Genomic DNA, 20,584 nt, shown 5'->3' with positions numbered 1-20,584 from the left:
TTCATTAACCAAGGTTTTTAAGCAACAGATTAATATTATTCTCGTCTCTTTTTTTATTTGCTTTCTAATAGAATAAATCCAAAGATTAGATGCCAATAATTGCTTACCTAGTCTCCAAGTGAAGTTTCAGGTATTAACCATATCTCTCCTGCTTAGTTCTGCTGACAATGTTTCAAGGAGGGTCAACACATTGGCCAGAAGGTAGAGACCATGGCAGCCTCCTCTTCAAACTGATCTCCTGGGATACAGTAGTCATCATACAGATGTGTTTCTTGTTACTTTTCCCATTGGCTCAATATATCCCAAGATGGGTGGTGTGAGATGACCAGCTTTTTAAAACACAGGGTTTTGTGATGCTTTGCCACAAGATGTCTATCTATATGTGTCTATGTCTGGTCACCCAGTGGTTGTGAGGTGAATTATAGCTTATTAAGGGTTTGGTAGCATGTCATGTTACTCTAGTCCATAACCAAGTATGAGCTGAGGTAAAAGTTGACATTTTGAACATTTTCATGATCCTGTGTCAGACTGTCAAACATTAAATACGGTGGAATTCATATTGTTTTGTGAAGGGCATGTGGATATAGACACCGGTTAATCTGTTATGATTACTTTTGGGCCAATGTCAGGCCAATTATAATTCTCAGACAGCATGTGTAAGCAGTCCTGTGGAAATTCTAACATTTGATCACATCCAACTTTGACTACTGACTTTACTACAATATCCAACAACTTGTGCCCTCATGTATTGGTTATGATGTGCTATGCATTTTATCTCCACCTACTATGATATGTAGCTGCTTACTTAAAGAGAACATTTTTTGCTAGATGCCATCACCTTGTGGTATTATATTTCCTTTCCGGTTTCCATTCATTTCACTTACTTGTCAGACTAAATGTTGGAAAAAGCAGATGAAGGGCCAAGGATCTGCTGAGAAAACCTACAGCCTGTTTATTTGTGTGCTATGTAATAAATCCCACTGCCTTGAATCTCATGTAACTGTTCTTAGCAGAATTGACAAGTTGCAGTATCAATCCTATGGCAAACCTATTGAAAACCCTTTTTTGTTTCACTTCAGAAACAATGACCATTGCAAAGCCAAATTCTGTACTTTTAGGTGCTAAAGGTCAATTATCAGTACATGACTGATACATGCATTTACATGGAATATGTTTGGAGTCCATATTATGTTTACTTTCTTTTTCATTAGAAAATGCAATTTCAGGATAATGCATTATATTTAGGGACACAGTGAAGTGGATTGCAAATTTTTGCCTTCTAGACCCCATCAGATACCAGCCAGTCCTTAGCAGTCAGGATATCTCCATCTGTCACTGCTAGATTTATTTTAAAAGTGAAATGTGCCAAGTGCTTTTATATTTCTTTACTTCTTCATCATAAGTGTTTTTCTTCTTTTTTTCATTTTTTTTTTTTTACACTAACGCATGCAAAAATACAGTTCCCATCTCCTGTCTTGAAAATCATTGGCCAAAAGTCTTGTGTACATTCCCCTCCATCCCTTTTTCCCCAAACTCTCCCATGCCCCCAATTCCACCCTAAAAAACAGAAAACAAAAAGCTGAAACAGATTATGTCTCTGAAACCACAGCAGTAAACCTTTAAATTATACCTGCAGCTTACTCACAATACAGGCATCCATTTTGAAGGCTGAAAAGTATTCAGGAGAATATCGGTTGACAGAATGGACTGCTATCACTGAGATACCTTATATTATTTGATCTGTAAGAATTAGTACTTTCAATTTGCCACAAAATGACTGCCTCTGATGTATGTGAGCATTTTGTATTCTTTAACATAAAAAAAAATAATAACCTAAAAACGCCATACGGCAGTTAGCTTCTAAAAAGTCAAAAAACACTGGGCAATGTATAAGTGACGAAGTTAAATCCATGCACTGATAAACTACAGAGAGATATGTTGCAAGCTGACATCATGAAAATAGGCGGATGGAATAAGCGGACCCCAAAATACAGCTTATATTATGTAATCTTTGAATCCAAAGGTGCATTTGAAGACAAACCCTTGAAGACTAGAAAAATCTCAGAGTGCAAAGATGTTATTCTGGAAGGTCAAATCCTGCTATATTCATCTATGTGCCTTATTTGACCCCCTCAGCTATATCCTCAGATATGTTATCACTGTATAATCTATTCTCTGTACTACTATTATATTATATTATGTCAACAATTTGGACACCCTAAAAAAAATTAGCATCTAGTATATGTTGATTGAAAGATAGTAGATGGTTTATGGTCAGGGCGAGGCTTAGCTAAGGAGGTGCGGTTTAACATTTATAGTCTCCTCCTACGGGCAGGTCTCCTTCTGCTGCTAGTTGTCTTACAGCCAAACATGTTTTTTTTAGATGAAGGTCGGAGGAAATGGCCGCTCTCTTGAGACACCTATAGAATTATTTATGCACGATATATCACAATTTGATTGCAATATAAGAGAAGGATATGATCATTGGATATTGAGGGAGGATTTTTCTAGACTTATTGTTCCTTTAAAACATCATATCCCTATTGCTAATCTTAAAGTAGCCAACTCTGAGTACTCTATGTAAACAAAGGCATACACATATTAGTAAGAAGTTCTAGGGTGCCATAGGAACCTGTGTAAGCTAAATGTGCTTTATGGCCTATCGTAGACAATGCTGTTGCAAATGTAATTAATTTTATGCTATTTAGCAACCACAGGTTGAAAATGATTTTGATTTACTTTCACAAATTACAAACTGTAACATTGTAAGATGAGTCAAAGATATTTAGCACCTTCCCCTGGGCTAGTTAAACACACTGAGAAATATAATATAGCGGAAGAATAAGAGGTAAAGTCATAGGTCTGCACACATAAGCAATGAAACAGGGCCACTATGAAATTGTAAATTGCAAATATAACTTTTTATGCAAAAATTTGCCAATTAATTAATGTTTGATATACATTTTTGGAGAGATGGGAGGTTTTTCAGTCCATATTAAAATCACATATACTGGAATTTATTATGCTGACTCAAACTTCTCCAGTAATCATGGTCAACATATATTACCTATACGTTACAGAGCATTTAATGATACTTTGGAGAAGCTATTTTTTGATCACGATGACAAATCTCATTTAAGGTTACTATTTCATTATTGTAAGCAGGACAGACTATTCTCCAGAGGTCTGGGAAGAAAATTCACCATCACATTAGATTGCTGCTTTAATGCCAGCTTTGTGTCATTCCTATCAATTTATACAAGTACTGAAGAAACTATAGGAGAAGATTATTATTTAAAATTATTAGAGGAATGGCGCTCTGTAAGGGGGAGAGTACATGACATCAGCTTGCAACATTCAGAGCAATACATATCATTTTTTTTAACAAAATGATAAAAATTAAAGAAAATCTTTAGCAACAAAAATATGTAAATGGAAAGAAAGTCACCAATACAGTGTGTGGAGACGTGGGGGAAAGTGTTAAAAAGGGGAGGAGGTCTGTGCCAGAAAATTCCCTGTGCAGAACTCACAATCTCTTTGTCTCCCCTCTGTGAGGGAACATCCCCACCTCCAATGTAAACTTTAATTGCAAACTGTAGTGCTTCAGCACCACAATTCTCAGCTGAGACGTGTCCACAGCCCTAGCCGGCTCTAAGCACCTTGACAGGTGTAATTTACAGTTTCTGCTGAGCAGACACTCCCTTCCAGTAATCCAAGATATCGTGCAAGTCCTCTCCTTTCGCGAACTGGACCTTTTTGCGCAGGGCATGTCCAGCTGCTATGTAGACCTCTTCTCGGGTGTGTTTTTTATAAGGACGGAAGCGCTCCCAAATCTTGTGGGTGTTTTCAGTGGAGTACTCTGGACTGGAGGAGTATCCAGAGAAATGGTGTCTTGGTGACAGTTGGGAGTAGCTAGAGTCTCTCTTAGAACGTGACAGTGGCTTCAGAAAGCTGACTCTCTGGCTTAATGTATCAGCGCTTTCCTCGTAATACAGAGCAGGAAAGGAGTGGCGGTGTTCACTACAGTGATAGGAAGGCTTGACATCTAAATGGTGGACTCCAGAAGAAGATACTAATGGAAGGCGATCCAAAGGGCTATTCAGGGGGCTGCTCTTCTCGATATACTTGGAGTCACACTTTAGAGACTGATCTGGTACATCCAAGCTAAATACCCTGGCACTTTTAATGGAGCCACTAGATGAAATGCTGCAACGTTTCTTCGCAACTGTGGCCGCGTCTGCACTCAGCTGGCGCTGAAGAGGGTGAACGCCCTCTTTGTATGGAGGAGAGAGGAAGCTCAACCGCTCTAGGTGACCCGAAGAGCTGGCTGGGATTGACTGGCAATCGTAACCCAGCTCCGGGTCCCCCCCGCCTAAAAAAGAAGCTGTGTCTAGTTTTAGGGCATCAATACAATTATTAATAATTTGGTTCACTTTATCTACCTCCTTGGCAATTGTTGATATCTCAGATGCTGAGCCCTCACCATTGTCTAGTTCCCGAAAATCTTCTTCATCTTCATCTCCTCCTGAAATCCCTCTTTGACCTCTTTCTAGCCCTTCTCCACTTCTTACTTCCATGTAGCTAGTTCCCTTTGGACATTTAGGTGTTCCCATTTGAGAATTCATAGGTTTAGAAATACCTTTATCTCCACCTCCAAGTCCAGACACTGAAGTGGGCAGTGAAGAAATGCGAGATATAGGGATGGGATGCTCTGACATCTTCTGTGAAGAATGGGCTCCCAGACATGGATCAATATCTGAACCATACCGCATTTCAAGAATAGTCTTTTTAACATTGAGTGATTTTTTTTTCTCCTCTTGCATCCTTTTCTTCCTTAAGCAGTAATACACAACTCCCAGTATGATAACCATACCAAAGAGGCAGCCCAATATGGTCATGATATAGTGTGTAGTAGTGGAAGCATTGGGGGAAAATTCTTCCTTCTCCTTAGAACGAGTGAATACAAAGAGGCATGTATGGTTGTAGCGTTTTGAATTGCGTATGGAAGCCACACAGAAAGTGTAATTTACATGAGCCTTCAACTTATCTAAGGTTATATATTCCTTTTTGTGCTTCAAAGTTGTCACATCATATACAAAACTGTTATTATACTGCACCAGAATGTACATCTTTTTATATGGATATGGAATAGTGACAATCAAAGTAGCTGAACTTCCAGTCACATGATGAATTTCAATGGTGGGCATAACAGATGAGTCTGTGGTGAAGGGAGGTGTTGGCTCAGGATATAAAACGTCCCCAGGACTATAGCCAGAATTTTCATCTGGATCATGTAAGGAATCTGGTATGAATGGAGTCGGTCTTTCACGTGGTACAGAAAATATTCCTCCATTTTTGCATCGAGCCTGAAGAACAGTTATAGCATTCCGACTGTGGTGAGGCCTGGGGCTTAAGAGTGGGTAACCAGCAAACTCTCTAGGACTTTCACACTGTAAACGATCATAATTTCGAGTAAAATTGTTAAACATGACAAGCCAATCAAGAAAGCCATATAGTTCGCAACCACAATGAAAAGGATTTCCAGCCAGTTCGCATGCCATTAGTGCTGGAAGACCAACAAAGGTAGAACTGTCCAGCTTTTGGAGTCGATTCGAAGATAAGTCAATGCTTATAAGGCTTAAACATTCGGAGAAAGCTCCTGGGGTTACCACCTCAATCAGGTTATGCTGAACAAAGAGAAATTGTAATCTGGGCATACCCCTAAGCATTCCCTCAGACAAATTGGTTAACTTGTTATAACCAAGCTGAAGAATCTGTAAATTGGATTGTCCAAGGAAGGCTCCATCTTCAATGTAGGAGATCTCATTCTTGGTTAGGTTCAGATCTGTCAGGTTTCCAAAGCGAGAAAGGGAAGCATACCCAATTATCTTTAACTTATTTTCATTAAGCCTGAGATCATGTACTGTACTGTTAATATGCTGAGGAATGGTCTCATAAGGTGGTTGATTCTGACTACATATGGCCAACCAGACATAACCTTTGTCTCCCTCAATCAACCAGCAATCGCTGTGTGCTCCTGGTGGGAGGTAAGAAAAACAAAAAGTTATTGTCACAAAGACCCACCAGCATGCCATGATAGCCATATCAAGATTGAAGGGCAAAGGCAAGAGATGATGTCCAACTCTGGAGTTTTTTGCCTAAATTAGAGAAGTCTTTGTTCCACAGTCATTCTGGAGATTTTGTGCATCATGTTCTACAGGACAGGATATGAGAGCAAGCCTCTTTTAAATATAACAATCTAAACAACTAGGTTTTTCCTCGTTATCAACAGCTACTCATTTGTATCTTCGTATCTTCTATCAAGCCTTGGTAACTGAGAAAGGACTGAAGGAATGATTGGAGAAAGAAGACAGAGAATGAGTATGTGAGTGCCAGCCGACTCTCTGCCCTGGGATGCAGATTTTAAGAGAAGAATCCGTCTCTGTGTCTGTCCCAGCTGCCACCAAAATCTGAAAAAGAAGAGACAAGACTACGTCAGCAATGGAGGAAACGGGAGGGAGAGATTGAATGAAAAGCAGATGCTTGGAGGCAGAAAAGAGATGGATATAGGAAGGAAAGAAAGACATAGTGTCATAGATGGGACTAAAAGTGACAGAAGAGATTGTAGATAATGAATAAAAGAAAAGATAGCATGCAGGAGAGAGAAAAACTGAGGGACTAGGCAAGTGGAAGTAGGTGATAAATATGTAAATGATCCTCACGCTACACAGAAGGGGGAGTTGGAGGGAGATTAGAAGGAGATATAGCAGCAATCAAAGCCAGTGGGTTGAAAGATAAAGAGAGGAAGAGTGAAAGAATGAGGATTGAAGAGGTTGATGTAAATTAAAGTCGACAAAAACCAGCACAAAATCAACTCAGCTCCCACCAACAAAGGGAACTTTTTGGTTATTAATAAATATGACAAAAAAAGTGTTTGTCGGGTATTCTCTCTTCTGTCAGTATTTATAGTGGAAAATAATCCCAAATGAATTTAAGACACATATTTTCTACATCTGACATAGTCATACAGAAGATAAATATAGGTCATTGCTACACACAGAAACGGCATTGCCTTTTGTATTGATGTATGAGGCTATTATTTGCTGGATACGAGAAACTATCATTCCCTAATTGCCATATACTTAAAACAAACAACAACAATTTACTGGCTGCATAGATGGCTGCTTGGGTAGGCATCGCTTGGATCTGCTTTAAATAAAAAGAGAAAACCTTCACAGATGTTCGCTTGTACAGCGGTATCAATATGAAAAAGCTGTTTGGAAGCAAAGAGAGGTGGGGGCAGGGTTGGCTTGGTGGAAAGCTTCCGATCCTCTTCACATGATACAAAGCTCTCTACAGCAACTCATCTTCCCTATTGACACGATGGTGCTCTCATACTGAGAACCAGGGACAGCTTGTTCTCATGTTTTGGAATATATTGACATAGGAGGATTATGTCTATGGCGGTGTAGTGCAACTCCGATTTAATGCAATTATGTGTGAGACCTCATCGTATGCTGCCAGCAGAGACCTGAAGAGTGCATGATCTTTATATAAGGTTATACCTTGATGGCAGTAGATTTTCAGCCCAGAATCAGAGCATGCACAGGGTCTATGCAAAGTACCATGCCCTTATGACAGCAGATTAGCAAATAGTAGTTTAACATGTGGTGTCCTCTAATGACCACAGATTAATCAGTATATAATCAGACATTTAGAATAAAATATAGAGCTCCATGGCTGGGCATTATCAGCAGAAAGTCATGCAATACTGTTTAAAAAACAAATCATACAAAAATATCATGCAAAATATTCACTTAGCAAATACAAATTTTTATTGGTAATATCACCCACCCATGAAGTTGATATATTAAAGTAGAATTTGTTCCTACACACACCCATATTTATTTTGCACAGAATGATACACAGGGCCTCTACTGTACCTACCTATGCTTACAATTTTTAGAAGGCATATGAAGCTTTTTCTCATATACAGTCAGGTCCATAAATATTGGGACATCGACACAATTCAAAATTTTTTGGCTCTATACACCACTACAATGGATTTGAAATGAAACGAACAAGATGTGCTTTAACTGCAGACTGTCAGCTTTCATTTGAAAGTATTTACATCCAAATAAGGTGACAGTGTAGGAATTACAACAGTTTGCATATGTGCCTCCCACTTGCTGAGGGACCAAAAGTAATGGGGTATGATACTATTCATAAATCAAACATTCACTTTTAATACTTGGTTGCAAATCCTTTGCAGTCAATTGCAGCCTGAAGTCTGGAACGCATAGACATCACCAGACGCTGGGTCTTCAGTTCCTGCTTGTTTTTGGGGCATTTTCCCTTCAGTTTTGTCTTCAGCAAGTGAAATGCATGCTCAATTGGATTCAGGTCAGGTGATTGACTTGGCCATTGCATAACATTCCACTTCTTTCCCTTAAAAAACTCTTTGGTTGCTTTTACAGTATGCTTTGGGTCATTGTCCATCTGCACTGTGAAGCGCCGTCCAATGAGTTCTAAAGCATTTGGCTGAATATGAGCAGATAATATTGCCCGAAACACTTCAGAATTCATCCTGCTGCTTTTGTCAGCAGTCACATCATTAATAAATACAAGAGAACCAGTTCCATTGGCAGCCATACATGCCCACGCCATGACACTACCACCACCATGCTTCACTGATGAGGTGGTATTCTTAGGATCATGAGCAGTTCCTTTCCATCTCCATACTCTTCTCTTCCCATCACTCTGGTACAAGTTGATCTTGATCTCATCTGTCCATAGGGTGTTGTTCCAGAACTGTGAAGGCTTTTTTAGATGTCGTTTGGCAAACTCTAATCTGGCCTTCCTGTTTTTGAGGCTCACCAATGGTTTACATCTTGTAGTGAACCCTCTGTATTCACTCTGGTGAAGTCTTCTCTTGATTGTTGACTTTGACACATACACCTATCTCCTGGAGAGTGTTCTTGATCTGGCCAACTGTTGTGAAGGGTGTTTTCTTCACCAGGGAAAGAATTCTTCGTTTATCCACCACAGTTGTTTTCCGTGGTCTTCCGGGTCTTTTAGTGTTGCTGAGCTCACCGGTGCGTTCCTTCTTTTTAAGAATGTTCCAAACAGTTGTTTTGGCCATGCCTAATGTTTTTGCTATCTCTCTGATGGGTTTGTTTTGTTTTTTCAGCCTAATGATGGCTTGCTCACTGATAGTGACAGCTCTTTGGATCTCATCTTGAGAGTTGACAGCAACAGATTCCAAATGCAAATAGCACACTTGAAATGAACTCTGGACCTTTTATTTGCTCATTGTAATTTGGATAATGAGGGAATAACACACACCTGGCCATGGAACAGCTGAGAAGCCAATTGTCCCATTACTTTTGGTCCCTTAACAAGTGGGAGGCACATATGCAAACTGTTGTAATTCCTACACCGTTCACCTGATTTGGATGTAAATGCCCTCAAATTAAAGCTGACAGTCTGCAGTTAAAGCACATCTTGTTCGTTTTATTTCAAATCAATTGTGGTGGTGTATAGAGCCAAAAATGTTTGAAATGTGTTGATGTCCCAATATTTATGGCCCTGCCTATAAATGGGAAATTCTGGAAATCGTAAAGAGTAGTGAAAGTGAACCCCTCCTCTCTGTACCTTCTATTGATTCATTCCCAGATTTTCCCTTATATTAAAGAGGTTATCCCAAAAATAAAGTAAAAAATGAAAATCATACATAATCTAGTACATGACAACCTCTTTCTAACAAAGCTAGAACCAGTCCTGCAGTTCTGTACCGCAGATGGGTCCAGAGATCTCCCCATTCATTGCTCCAATTGCTCTGCTAGATTTATTTCAAGCTGCCAGCTTAGGAAGTGTTTCCTTTCACAGGGGGTATGTTTTCCTGCGGCAGCTTGTGGCAGTTAATGAATTGAACAGAGCATGTGCTTCCATCTCAGCGAGCAGGACAGAGAAATTGAAAAATAGCAAACAGCAGGTGGCGCTGTACAGATAGATTTAATTGAATAATTCAGTAGTTATAATAAATTTTTAATTACATGCAATTACAAAAGAATTCAGATCTAGGTGCTGGTTTGAAAACTGTAAAATATATTTCATGGGGCAACCCCTTTAACTAGCAGGAGTTGTGTCATTTCTTTGTCATCCGGCCTTATTTTACTCAACCAGGTTTCATAAAGTGCTATATTCTTCTATTTGCAGATTGATTATCGGAACATGATCTCAATATTATAGTGTCTGTGGAGATCTGGTCAGTCAGAACCTATGCCAAGTGGCAAGATCAGCCCACATCAGCTGTCCATGTAGTTAAAGCCTAATTCCAGATTATATAGATTATGGGGGAGATTTATCAAACTAGTGTAAAGTAGAACTCGTTTAGTTGTCTATAGCAACCAATCAGATTCCACCTTTTATTTTCCAAAGGAGCTGTGAAAAATGAAAGGTGGAGTCTGATTGGTTGCTATGGGCAACTAAGCCAGTTCTACTTTACACTAGTTTGATAAATCTCCCTCTATGTTTCTATGTATGTACAGTAACATAAATCGTCAGTGCAACTAACTCTCCATAGTGATTAGACAGGTTAGCCACATGATAGATGTCAGACATTGTGCATCAGTGGCAGTAAGCGTGGCTGTTTTGCATGAATAAAATAATTTTTCCAAATTTTTCAATGCACTACTTTGAGTTATGTTGCTGGCCATGTAGTATTTTGATGATGACTCTGTGATGGATATATGGACTTGGAGAAAAGCCAACCTTGCACAAATGTATTCATTTGTCTCCCCTGATCGTACGCAGTGCGGTTTCACCTCCAGGCAAGTGCAGATGCTACAAGTCTGGGGTCTGTTCTAAGAAAACAATGCTGATCATGTAATCTGTGAGGCCACAGCACTTTCTAGGAGAGATTTCCATTTTCAGCATGACAAACTCTTTTTATTTGGGCATGTTTCCAGGCAGAAAATCCTCAGCATTTAGGGTACGGCCACACGATTGGGTTTTTGATGCAGTTTTGGAGGCCAAAATTAGGATAAAGGACAGATATACCTTCTCTTTTTTTTAATTCTTGTTTCTGGCTTCTAAAACTACATTAAAAAAAAACTGAACATGTGGCCATATCCTTACAGCACAGGCAAAGTGGATAAGATTTCAGGAATGTCATCCACATTCTGCTGGGAAAACCCACAGTGTAAACTGACTTGTGCTGTTTTATGTCCATCTGCAGTATGTGAATTGTTGCTACGGCTTTTACTGGTGTCTTTCCTCCTCTGCAATGCAAAAGGTGAAACTATGGAAGACCCTCTGTAATCCACACAGTGATTACACTCTGATTACACTCTGCAAGAACCAGATCATTTTGGAAGGTTTTTGAAGCTGCATTTTTTTTGTCCCATCTTCTGCTGTATAACATCCATAGTTGTCTCTCCACATGTGAATATACCCTAATTACAGTAGTTGCTGGGGAAGTCCATGACCATATACATCACATGCATCCATGGATCCATCACATGACAGATAACTAAGGCAACCTGGCAGATGCTATTGACTATAAACGAGTTTCTCAAGTTTCTGTCATGATGTCCGTCATTTTACCAGAAACAATAGCCCATCTTCTGTGCTGTTTCTCTGACATTTTTAACGGACTCTGCAACAGAGTCTCCTAAAGGATCCTCCAATGTAGATGTGAACACAGCTTAAGGTGTGTATTAAGGCTATATTAGACTGATTTTGAGCCAATTATCGGGAATACAAACGCTTGTTCCCGATATAATCGATCAGCCGATGAACAAGCAAATGTTTACTCAGTGTAATAAGTTATGTGCTGTAAATCCTCTATAGAAGTTCCTCCATTATTCAAAGTTTGCATCGACCTGTGTAATCAGCCCGGTGCAAATAAACGTCAATGGACTGCCAAAAGATCGGGAAGTGGAATACTACCAGTCACAGCATTTCCCTGAGCGCCAGCCACAGTGATCCCCTAGTATTAGCCACATCCAATCCTACTGCAAGCGACAATGTTCCTGAAGTCCCATCCATAGCTCCCATCTCCACTGCAGTGTAAAGGTAGCCATACACAGTAGTCTAAAGTTTATCCAAACAGATATGTTCAACCAAAACAATTGTTGGGTTAAATTTAAGAATGATCTTTTAGCCTTCTGACAGGAACGGCATCAGCACCCGGCACACCCGGGCAAGTGCCGGAGACCACTGCTCCTGGGGGGGCCAACTGTGCCCGCTCACTCCTGCAGCTGTGTTCTGGTCTTCATTAAACTGCCTGTTCTGAATTCTAGGGCAGTGTGTGTCCCTGTCCCTGTGTGTGTCTAAGGCATTGCTTAGACTCCATACCACAGTCTAGCCAGTGCCTAATGGGTTACAGTTTAGACCACCTTCTAGTAAATAATTCCTTTTTAAACCCCAGTACATGTCCCCTCAGTACTGGGAATCAGTGAGAGTCATATTAGAAGGTAGCAAAAGGTAGGAGCATAACTAAAGGTGGAATTCCCTTTTAATGTCCCCTAACGGTGGTCACACACATTACAAAGAGGTTGGTTGACGATCTCACCATCGCATAGGTGTCTGTCCATATGTATGTGTCTGTTCCTGTGTGTGTGTGTCTGTCCCTGTGTGTGTATCTGTCCCTGTGTGTGTATTTGACCGTCCCTGTGTGTGTCTGTCTCTGTCCCTGTGTGCGTGTCTGTCCCTGCGTGTGTGTCTGTCCCTGTGTGTGTCCCTGTCCCTGTGTGTGTGTGTCTGTCTCTGTATGTGTATTTGACCTTCCCTGTGTGTGTCTGTCCCTGTGTGTGTGTGTGTGTCTGTCCCTTTGTGTGTGTGTGTCCCTGTGTGTGTGTCCCTGTCCCTTTGTGTGTGTCTGTCCCTGTCTGTGTCTGTCCCTGTGTGTGTGTCTGTCCCTGTCCCTTTGTGTGTGTCTGTCCCTGTCCCTTTGTGTGTGTCTGTCCCTGTTTCTGTCTGTCCCTGTGTGTGTCTGTCTGTCCCTGTGTGTCTGTCCCTGTGTGTCTCTCCTTGTGTGTGTCACCATCACCATGCCCACAGTGTTCCTATGTATTGATGCAGCTGCATCAGGAAGTTCTCTGAGGGGCAAGAAGAAGAAGATGGAAGAGGAGGCAGCGCCGCCAGCATGGAGTCCGTGGGAGAGACACAGGAAGGCACACTAAGGACGAAGGTAACACTAATACATGATCTACACTAGTGTTATCTGTGGTTTTACATAGGACTGCAGGTAACACTACCACATTATCATCACTAGTGTTATCTGTGGTTTTACATAGGCCTGCAGGTAACACTACCACATTATAAGCAATAGTGTTATCTGTGGTTTTACATAGGACTGCAGGTTACACTACCACATTATCAGCACTAGTGTTATCTGTGGTTTTACATAGGACTGCAGGTAACACTCCTACATTTTCTGTACTCAGATAGCCATCACTGTGTTATCTGTGTTGTTACATAGGACTGCAAGTGATATATACTACATTATCTGTACTCATAGAGTTATCACTGTGTAAGCGGGCCCACAGAGACTTTATTGCCCAAAGGCCCACATAAACCTGGAGCCGGCCCTGCCTTCTGATTACAGAACATCATCATCTGAAAAGAATTTGACCCTTTTGAAATTTTCATCTGCCATCAGATGAAAGTTCTTTCATTAAACAAAGATCATTCGTGGATGAAATGTCTTTCTTGAAAAGAACATTCCCAGAAAGATCATTCGTCCATTGAACGTTCGTCCAGTTTGGATGACTGTAACTTCTATCTAATGTGTATTGCCGCTTTAATAAATTAGCTCTTGGCAGAGAAAAGTAAAGTATGGCTGTAGAGGAGAATTTTATCCAAAGTATCTGTCACAAGGTTGGAGACCACTATTTACACCCATCCATGGCATGGAAAAGGAACACACACTACAGAATAGGACACCAGCAACATCTTCATAGATTTCAATGCCCTTTAATCCACTTGTTGTGTCATCTCAAAATCACCAAGATTGTGTTAAAAGAAATAATTACTCATCCATTGTATCAATTAATTTGTGTTCAGCAAGTGATATCCTTTGTGATTCTCACTCCTCACACTAATTAAACTAAAAGTTATTGATTTTAGAGTATAATAATTGCCGAGGAGAGGAATCATGTTTAGAGTATAGACTGCGGAGGCTTATGAGAGTCCTGATTTAGTCTGTGGTTCTGACTTCATTTACAAAGACAAGCATCTGCCAGTGGACTTAATTACTGTAGTGCATATTACAAGGAAAATCCCAGGCATATCTGTAGCCGTCCAGCAGATTGTGAAGCATCAGATGGTGCTCGCTTTGCATTTAATGTAGAACCAACAGACATTTGGAGTGTCCCACTAGGTAAATGTGGGCACTACACAAGGGTCAATTGGGGCACGTTGTTCTCCACCTCCTGTGGAACATGGTTATTGTATTTTAGATGGCATTTTAATGTATATTGTCATGTTATCTATGTTTATCTCCTGTGTACCAGGCCTGTAGGGGTGTAGTTCCTCCTCCTAGACAGTAGAGGGAGCTAGGGAACCCCCTAGTATAAATAGCCAGGTCCAGACCAGAGAGATAGGACAGTGTGTACAGAAGCCAAGAGTCACCTTAGCCAGACAGTAGCTGAGGTGCAGCTTCTGACATGCAGCTAGATAGCCCAGGCTTCTAGCTTGCCACCAGGAGAAGAGCCTGCCTCCTGAGAAACTCAGTTCCCACAAGAGTACAGTGCAGAGCCAAGGTGTTTCCAGCCAAACAGAAAGCTGAAGGGCAGAAGGATTTATTCAAAGCAAGGAGTCATATATGAGAGGAAGTTTTCCCTAACCAAGGATAAAGCCAGCAATAGGGCATTGGGATAAAGACAGACAGGATTCTGAGAAAAAGTGCAGCCTGATCTGTAAGTGTTTTAACCCTCTGAGTATCTTGCAAGAACATTGTACCTGCCAATTGATGTAAAGCCTGCATCTGACTACTTCTTACATGTGGAACTGACCAAAGACTGTAAATAGTTAACCTGTTCAGTAAAAAGAAGTTTTGGTTCACTGCAACGTGTGTTCCTCACTTATTACTGCAAGAAATCGGTGTGCCACCGTTACTGGCACTGGCGTCACAAACTTTAAGGGATCTTGCCACAGGCACACTAAACCTACAACACCTAGGGCACCTCACCTACCACCTGGCCTGGCCCCTATACACAGAGAGTGCCCCAGAGGATCCATGTGCCAACCTCTCCATCACTGCTGTATGCTTGCCCAGGGTCTTCTATAAACTGTGAGTACCAAGAGCAACCCTCGTTTCTGCCTATTAACCGTGACCTCACACTCGCTCACCCTGCAGGGCTGCGTACTGCACATTGAATGTTGGGAGTGGACTCAGCAAGGCACTATTGGTAAACACTTAATATATAATCATGATAAACTTATTATTCATGCATGAATACTCATGACATAGTCATGATATATTAATGATTAGTGTTGAGCGAATCGAAGTGAAACTAATTGACTTTGATCCGAATTTCAGGAAAAATTTGATTCGCAACAAATCTGAATTTCCCCTTGCTTCGTGGAAACAAATATGTTTTTTTTTTTTGCTAAAATGCCAGCTACACATGTTACAAAGTGAAAGTAATTAGACTGGGAACGCGCTTTTACCCATAATGTCATGCAGCAAGCAGATCGGCAGAGCCATCTCCTGTGATGTTACAGCCCTATAAAAGTCTCATCACACACGGTCGCCGCCATTTCACTGTGAACTGAGCATAGGGAGCGACATGACAAGCACTAGGGACAGTGTTTTGGAAAGCTTTTCATTGTAGAATATTGGATAGGAACAGTGTAGGGAGATCGTAAGAAGTTTTTGGACACTGTATGGCCAGCATAGGGAGATTGCACGGACAGTGCAGGCTCAGTGTAATCTCCCTCTTTATCTTGTTCACCTGCTGCACTATTCATTTTTAATCTGTTCTGTTATACATAGACTTACTGTGCATCAGACTCATTGTCAACAGGCTGTCTTATATACAGTACAGACCAAAAGTTTGGACACACCTTCTCATTCAAAGAGTTTTCTTTATTTTCATGACTATGAAGGCATCAAAACTATGAATTAACACATGTGGAATTATATACATAACAAACAAGTGTGAAACAACTGAAAATATGTCATATTCTAGGTTCTTCAAAGTAGCCACCTTTTGCTTTGATTACTGCCTTGCACACTCTTGGCATTCTCTTGATGAGCTTCAAGAGGTAGTCCCCTGAAATGGTCTTCCAACAGTCTTGAAGGAGTTCCCAGAGATGCTTAGCACTTGTTGGCCCTTTTGCCTTCACTCTGCGGTCCAGCTCACCCCAAACCATCTCGATTGGGTTCAGGTCCGGTGACTGTGGAGGCCAGGTCATCTGGCGCAGCACCCCATCACTCTCCTTCATGTTCAAATAGCCCTTACTTTCAAAGTTTTCCCAATTTTTCGGCTGACTGACTGACCTTCATTTCTTAAAGTAATGATGGCCACTAGTTTTTCTTTACTTAGCTGCTTTTTTCTTGCCATAATACAAATTCTAACAGTCTATTCAGTAGGACTATCAGCTGTGTATCCACCTGACTTCTCCTCAATGCAACTGATGGTCCCAACCCCATTTATAAGGCAAGAAATCCCACTTATTAAACCTGACAGGGCAAACCTGTGAAGTGAAAACCATTTCAGAGGACTACCTCTTGATGCTCATCAAGAGAATGCCAAGAGTGTGCAAAGCAGTAATCAAAGCAAAAGGTGGCTACTTTGAAGAACCTAGAATATGACATATTTTCAGTTGTTTCACACTTGTTTGTTATGTATATAATTCCACATGTGTCACTTCATAGTTTTGATGCCTTCATAGTCATGAAAATAAAGAAAACTCTTTGAATGAGAAGGTGTGTCCAAACTTTTGATCTGTACTGTATACAGTAGGCATGTTTTTTTTAGAGATGGCCTTGCAGTTCGCCCGGCGGTCATTTTGCGGCGAACTTTGCTCGTTCGCGATTCGCCCTAACGTGTGAACATATGGCGATATTCGCACGTGCCATATTTTTTTTGCATAGCGCCGGACTTTGACTCATGAGACATCCATCAGGTGGACAGGACAGCCAATTGAGAAGTTTCAGCACATGGACACACCCCCAACCCTATAACAGAACCCGATCTGGCAGCCATTTTACATTATGTGTTTTGCTAGTGTAGGGAGAGGTTGCATTTTAGAGCAGGGCAGTTAGGGACACCAAAAGCTAGCTAATAGGGCCACAAAAGTCCTTTTACGGACTGGTATAGGTGTGCTATCGATAGGTGTGATACAGAGGTGATATACTTATAATATACTTTCTAACATAGAAATTATATTATATTGTATTTGTATTGTGCAGCAGTTGTGTGTGGTTCTACTGCGATACTGCATCTAGATAGAGGGACAAACGCTATTGGAATAACTAATTGCAACAGGTGTGATATACCTGTTGCCCCCCAAAAAAAACAGCTTGAGGGCTGCGATATACCTTCTTCCACAAAATCCTGACTGAGGGGTGCCATATACCTGTTTCCACCAAATACTGATTGAGGGGTGCTATATACCTTCTTCCAAAAAATCCTGATTGAGGGGTGCTATATACCTGTTTCCGCCAAATACTGATTGAGGGATGCTATGTACCAGTTTCCGCCAAATACTGATTGAGGGGTGCAATATACCTTCTTCCACAAAATACTGATTGAGGGGTGCTATTGCTATATACCTTCTTCCACAAAATACTGATTGAGGGGTGCCATATACCTGTTTCCGCCAAATACTGATTGAGGGATGCTATGTACCTGTTTCCGCCAAATACTGATTGAGGGGTGCTATATACCTTCTTCCACAAAATACTGATTGAGGGATGCCATATACCTTTTCCGCCAAATACTGAGTGAGGGGTGTGTGAGGCAGTGACAGGCCTCACGGCTGCTAGGGGAGAAATATGGCAGGAGTTTCCATTTCTTCGCTGTCAATCAGCAGGTCCAGACTGTTAGGAGGAGGAAGAGTCTGTGTGCAGCAGAGGCCTGGGAAGGCTCTGTACAAGTGGGCTCAGCCGAGCTGGCTGAGGGGCCACGGGCTAGGTGTTAGCCTGAACTTTGGGGGACTCCGCGAGGTCTTGGAATCGACGGTCACTAGGCCAGAGTCAGGAGGACTTCTGGGCCACAATCCCCCAAAAGGTACTAGACTTTGTTACAGCCTGTAAGTGCTGGATTGTTAGGCTGGGAAAAGCCGCATGTTCTTCCCGTGTGTGAACGGGGCTTTCAGTGAGGTAGGGAGTCCTCATGTTTAGTTAGAGCCCAGCCGGGCAGGTGTTTTATTTGTATTGTTTGTTTTGGTTTTGCTGAGGTGCCAAATAAAAGCAATGTTTGGCCCCTAACCCTGTGGTCGATGAAGATCATTGTGAGAATGACCCCCGAATAAGAGGCGATCCCTTACAGGTGCTATATACCTGTTTCCGCCAAATACTGATTGAGGGGTGCCATATACCTTCTTCCACTAAATACTGATTGCGGGGTGCTATTGCTATATACCTTCTTCCACAAAATACTGATTGAGGGCTGCAATACACATGCTTCCACAAAATACTGATTGAGGGGTGCCATATACCTGTTTCCACCAAATACTGATTGAGGGGTGCTATATACCTGTTTCTGCCAAATACTGATTGAGGGGTGCTATATACCTGTTTCCGCCAAATACTGATTGAGGGGTGCTATTGCTATATACCTTCTTCCACCAAATACTGATTGAGGGCTGCGATACACCTGCTTCCACCAAATACTGATTGAGGGGTGCCATATACCTGTTTCGCCAAATACTGATTGAGGAGTGCTATATACCTGTTTCCGCCAAATATTGATTGAGGGGTGCCATATACGTACCTTCTTCCACAAAATACTGATTGAAGGGTGCTATTGCTATATACCTTTTTCCACCAAATATTGCTCTTTTCTACGGCCTTAGGCAGAGGGTCATTTAGAAAATGACAGACAGAAGAAGCGGCAGACCGTTCCACAGGGATGGTAGGGGTTGGGCAGGTGAACCAGGCCGGAGCCTAAGTGGAAAGTTAGAGAAGGCGATAACTTCAAAGGGCGCACAATAGTTGATTGAGTGGCTCACTCAGCCTTCCACTTCTGCACCCTCCTCATCCTCTGTATCTGCACCCTCCTCACTCTCAGCTATCTGCACCCCCAAAGACACCACCACCATCACCAACAGCACCACCACCATAGCCCCTCCACTCGAGTCAGAGGAATTATTTTCCCATCCATTTCCAGACCTTACCGATGAGCAGCCATTTTTGGTATCAGATGAGGAAGAGGAGGTAGCAACAGCCGCCACCCAGCGGTCTGACGACAGTACCCAGATCATCCTAAGGAGGGTGGTCCCCGCTGTTGCTGCCTACTCCGAGATCTCTAATGCCAGTGGTGGTGATGGTGACGATGATGACGTGTCGATGGATGTCACATGGATGCCCACAAGAGAGGAAGAGGAGGGGAGTTCAGAGGGAGAGACGGAGCAGCAGATAGGGAGGAGAATGAGGCAGAACTCGCAGTGCACAGGAGGCAAAAAGCAGACTGCAAATGTATTTGGAGCGAGCCATCCACCATACACGGTCATATCTTGCGCTCCCAAGACGCCGGCACATGGCTCCACAGTGTGGGCTTTTTTTAACGTGTCAGCTGCTGATAATATTCTTGCCATCTGCAGCCTATGCTGTCAACGCATAAGTCGCGATAAGCCCAACACTCACCTAGGGACGACCACCTTAAGAAGGCACCTGGCCTTCCATTACCAAGCACAGTGGTAGCAACATCGTCAAAACCCACAAAGCCACACTCCCGGCTCTCCATGTCCTGCCTCTTCTCCTTCTCCTCTCTCCTCCCATTTGTCCTCCACTTCACCTTCCACTGTGCCCTCGTCGCGTTCATCTGGCACAAGGCAGACTTACGTGGGCCAAATGTTCGAGCGTAAAAAAATGATGACGCTGGATAATCCTCCTGCTGACAGCTAGCTTGTCGGAACTGCTAGCCCACCAACTACCGCCATCAAAATTAGTGGACTCTGAGGCCTTTCGAAAATTTGTGGCCATTGGCACAACCCAATGGAAGGTCCCCGGAAGGAAATATTTCTCCCAAAAGGGCATCCTTGAACTATATGTCCATGTTCAGCGGCAAGTTAATATATTTCTGGCACACAGTGTCGGTGCCAAGATACCACTTGCCCGACGCGCTGGAACTCCATCTTGTATATGCTTGATAGGCTGCTCCAGCAGAAATGTGCCGTTAATGACTACCTGTACAAACTCTGCGCAAGGACATGTTCTGGGAGCCTGTTTTTTTTCCACTGTGCCAGTGGCTGCTTATGCGGGACGCATGGAGACTTCTGCGGCCATTTGATGAGATCACCAAGCTGGTCAGTCGCAGCCAGGGCGCCATCAGTGACATTGTACCTTACGCCTTCTTTCTGGAGTGTGCATTGTGTTGTGTCATTGATCAAGCCGTCGAGGAGCAGG

General features: G+C 42.1%; 1 protein-coding gene across 1 annotated transcript in view; it reads right to left on the bottom strand.

Annotated features, from left to right (window-relative positions):
* Nucleotides 1–2,870: 2,870 nt before the first annotated feature.
* Nucleotides 2,871–20,584, bottom strand: part of ELFN2 (extracellular leucine rich repeat and fibronectin type III domain containing 2) — a 159,630-nt gene continuing 141,916 nt past the window's right edge. The window contains exon 2 of the mRNA XM_040407313.1: nucleotides 2,871–6,470. Within this exon, the coding sequence (XP_040263247.1) occupies nucleotides 3,675–6,104 (2,430 nt within the window). The 5' untranslated portion in view covers nucleotides 6,105–6,470 and the 3' untranslated portion in view covers nucleotides 2,871–3,674. The remainder of the gene's footprint in view (nucleotides 6,471–20,584) is intronic.

This window comes from Bufo bufo, chromosome 9 (genome assembly GCF_905171765.1).
Source record: "Bufo bufo chromosome 9, aBufBuf1.1, whole genome shotgun sequence".
Lineage (NCBI taxonomy): Eukaryota > Metazoa > Chordata > Amphibia > Anura > Bufonidae > Bufo > Bufo bufo.
The sequence above is the reverse complement of the archived record's forward strand: the minus strand, read 5'-3'. Positions and strand labels throughout refer to the sequence as shown.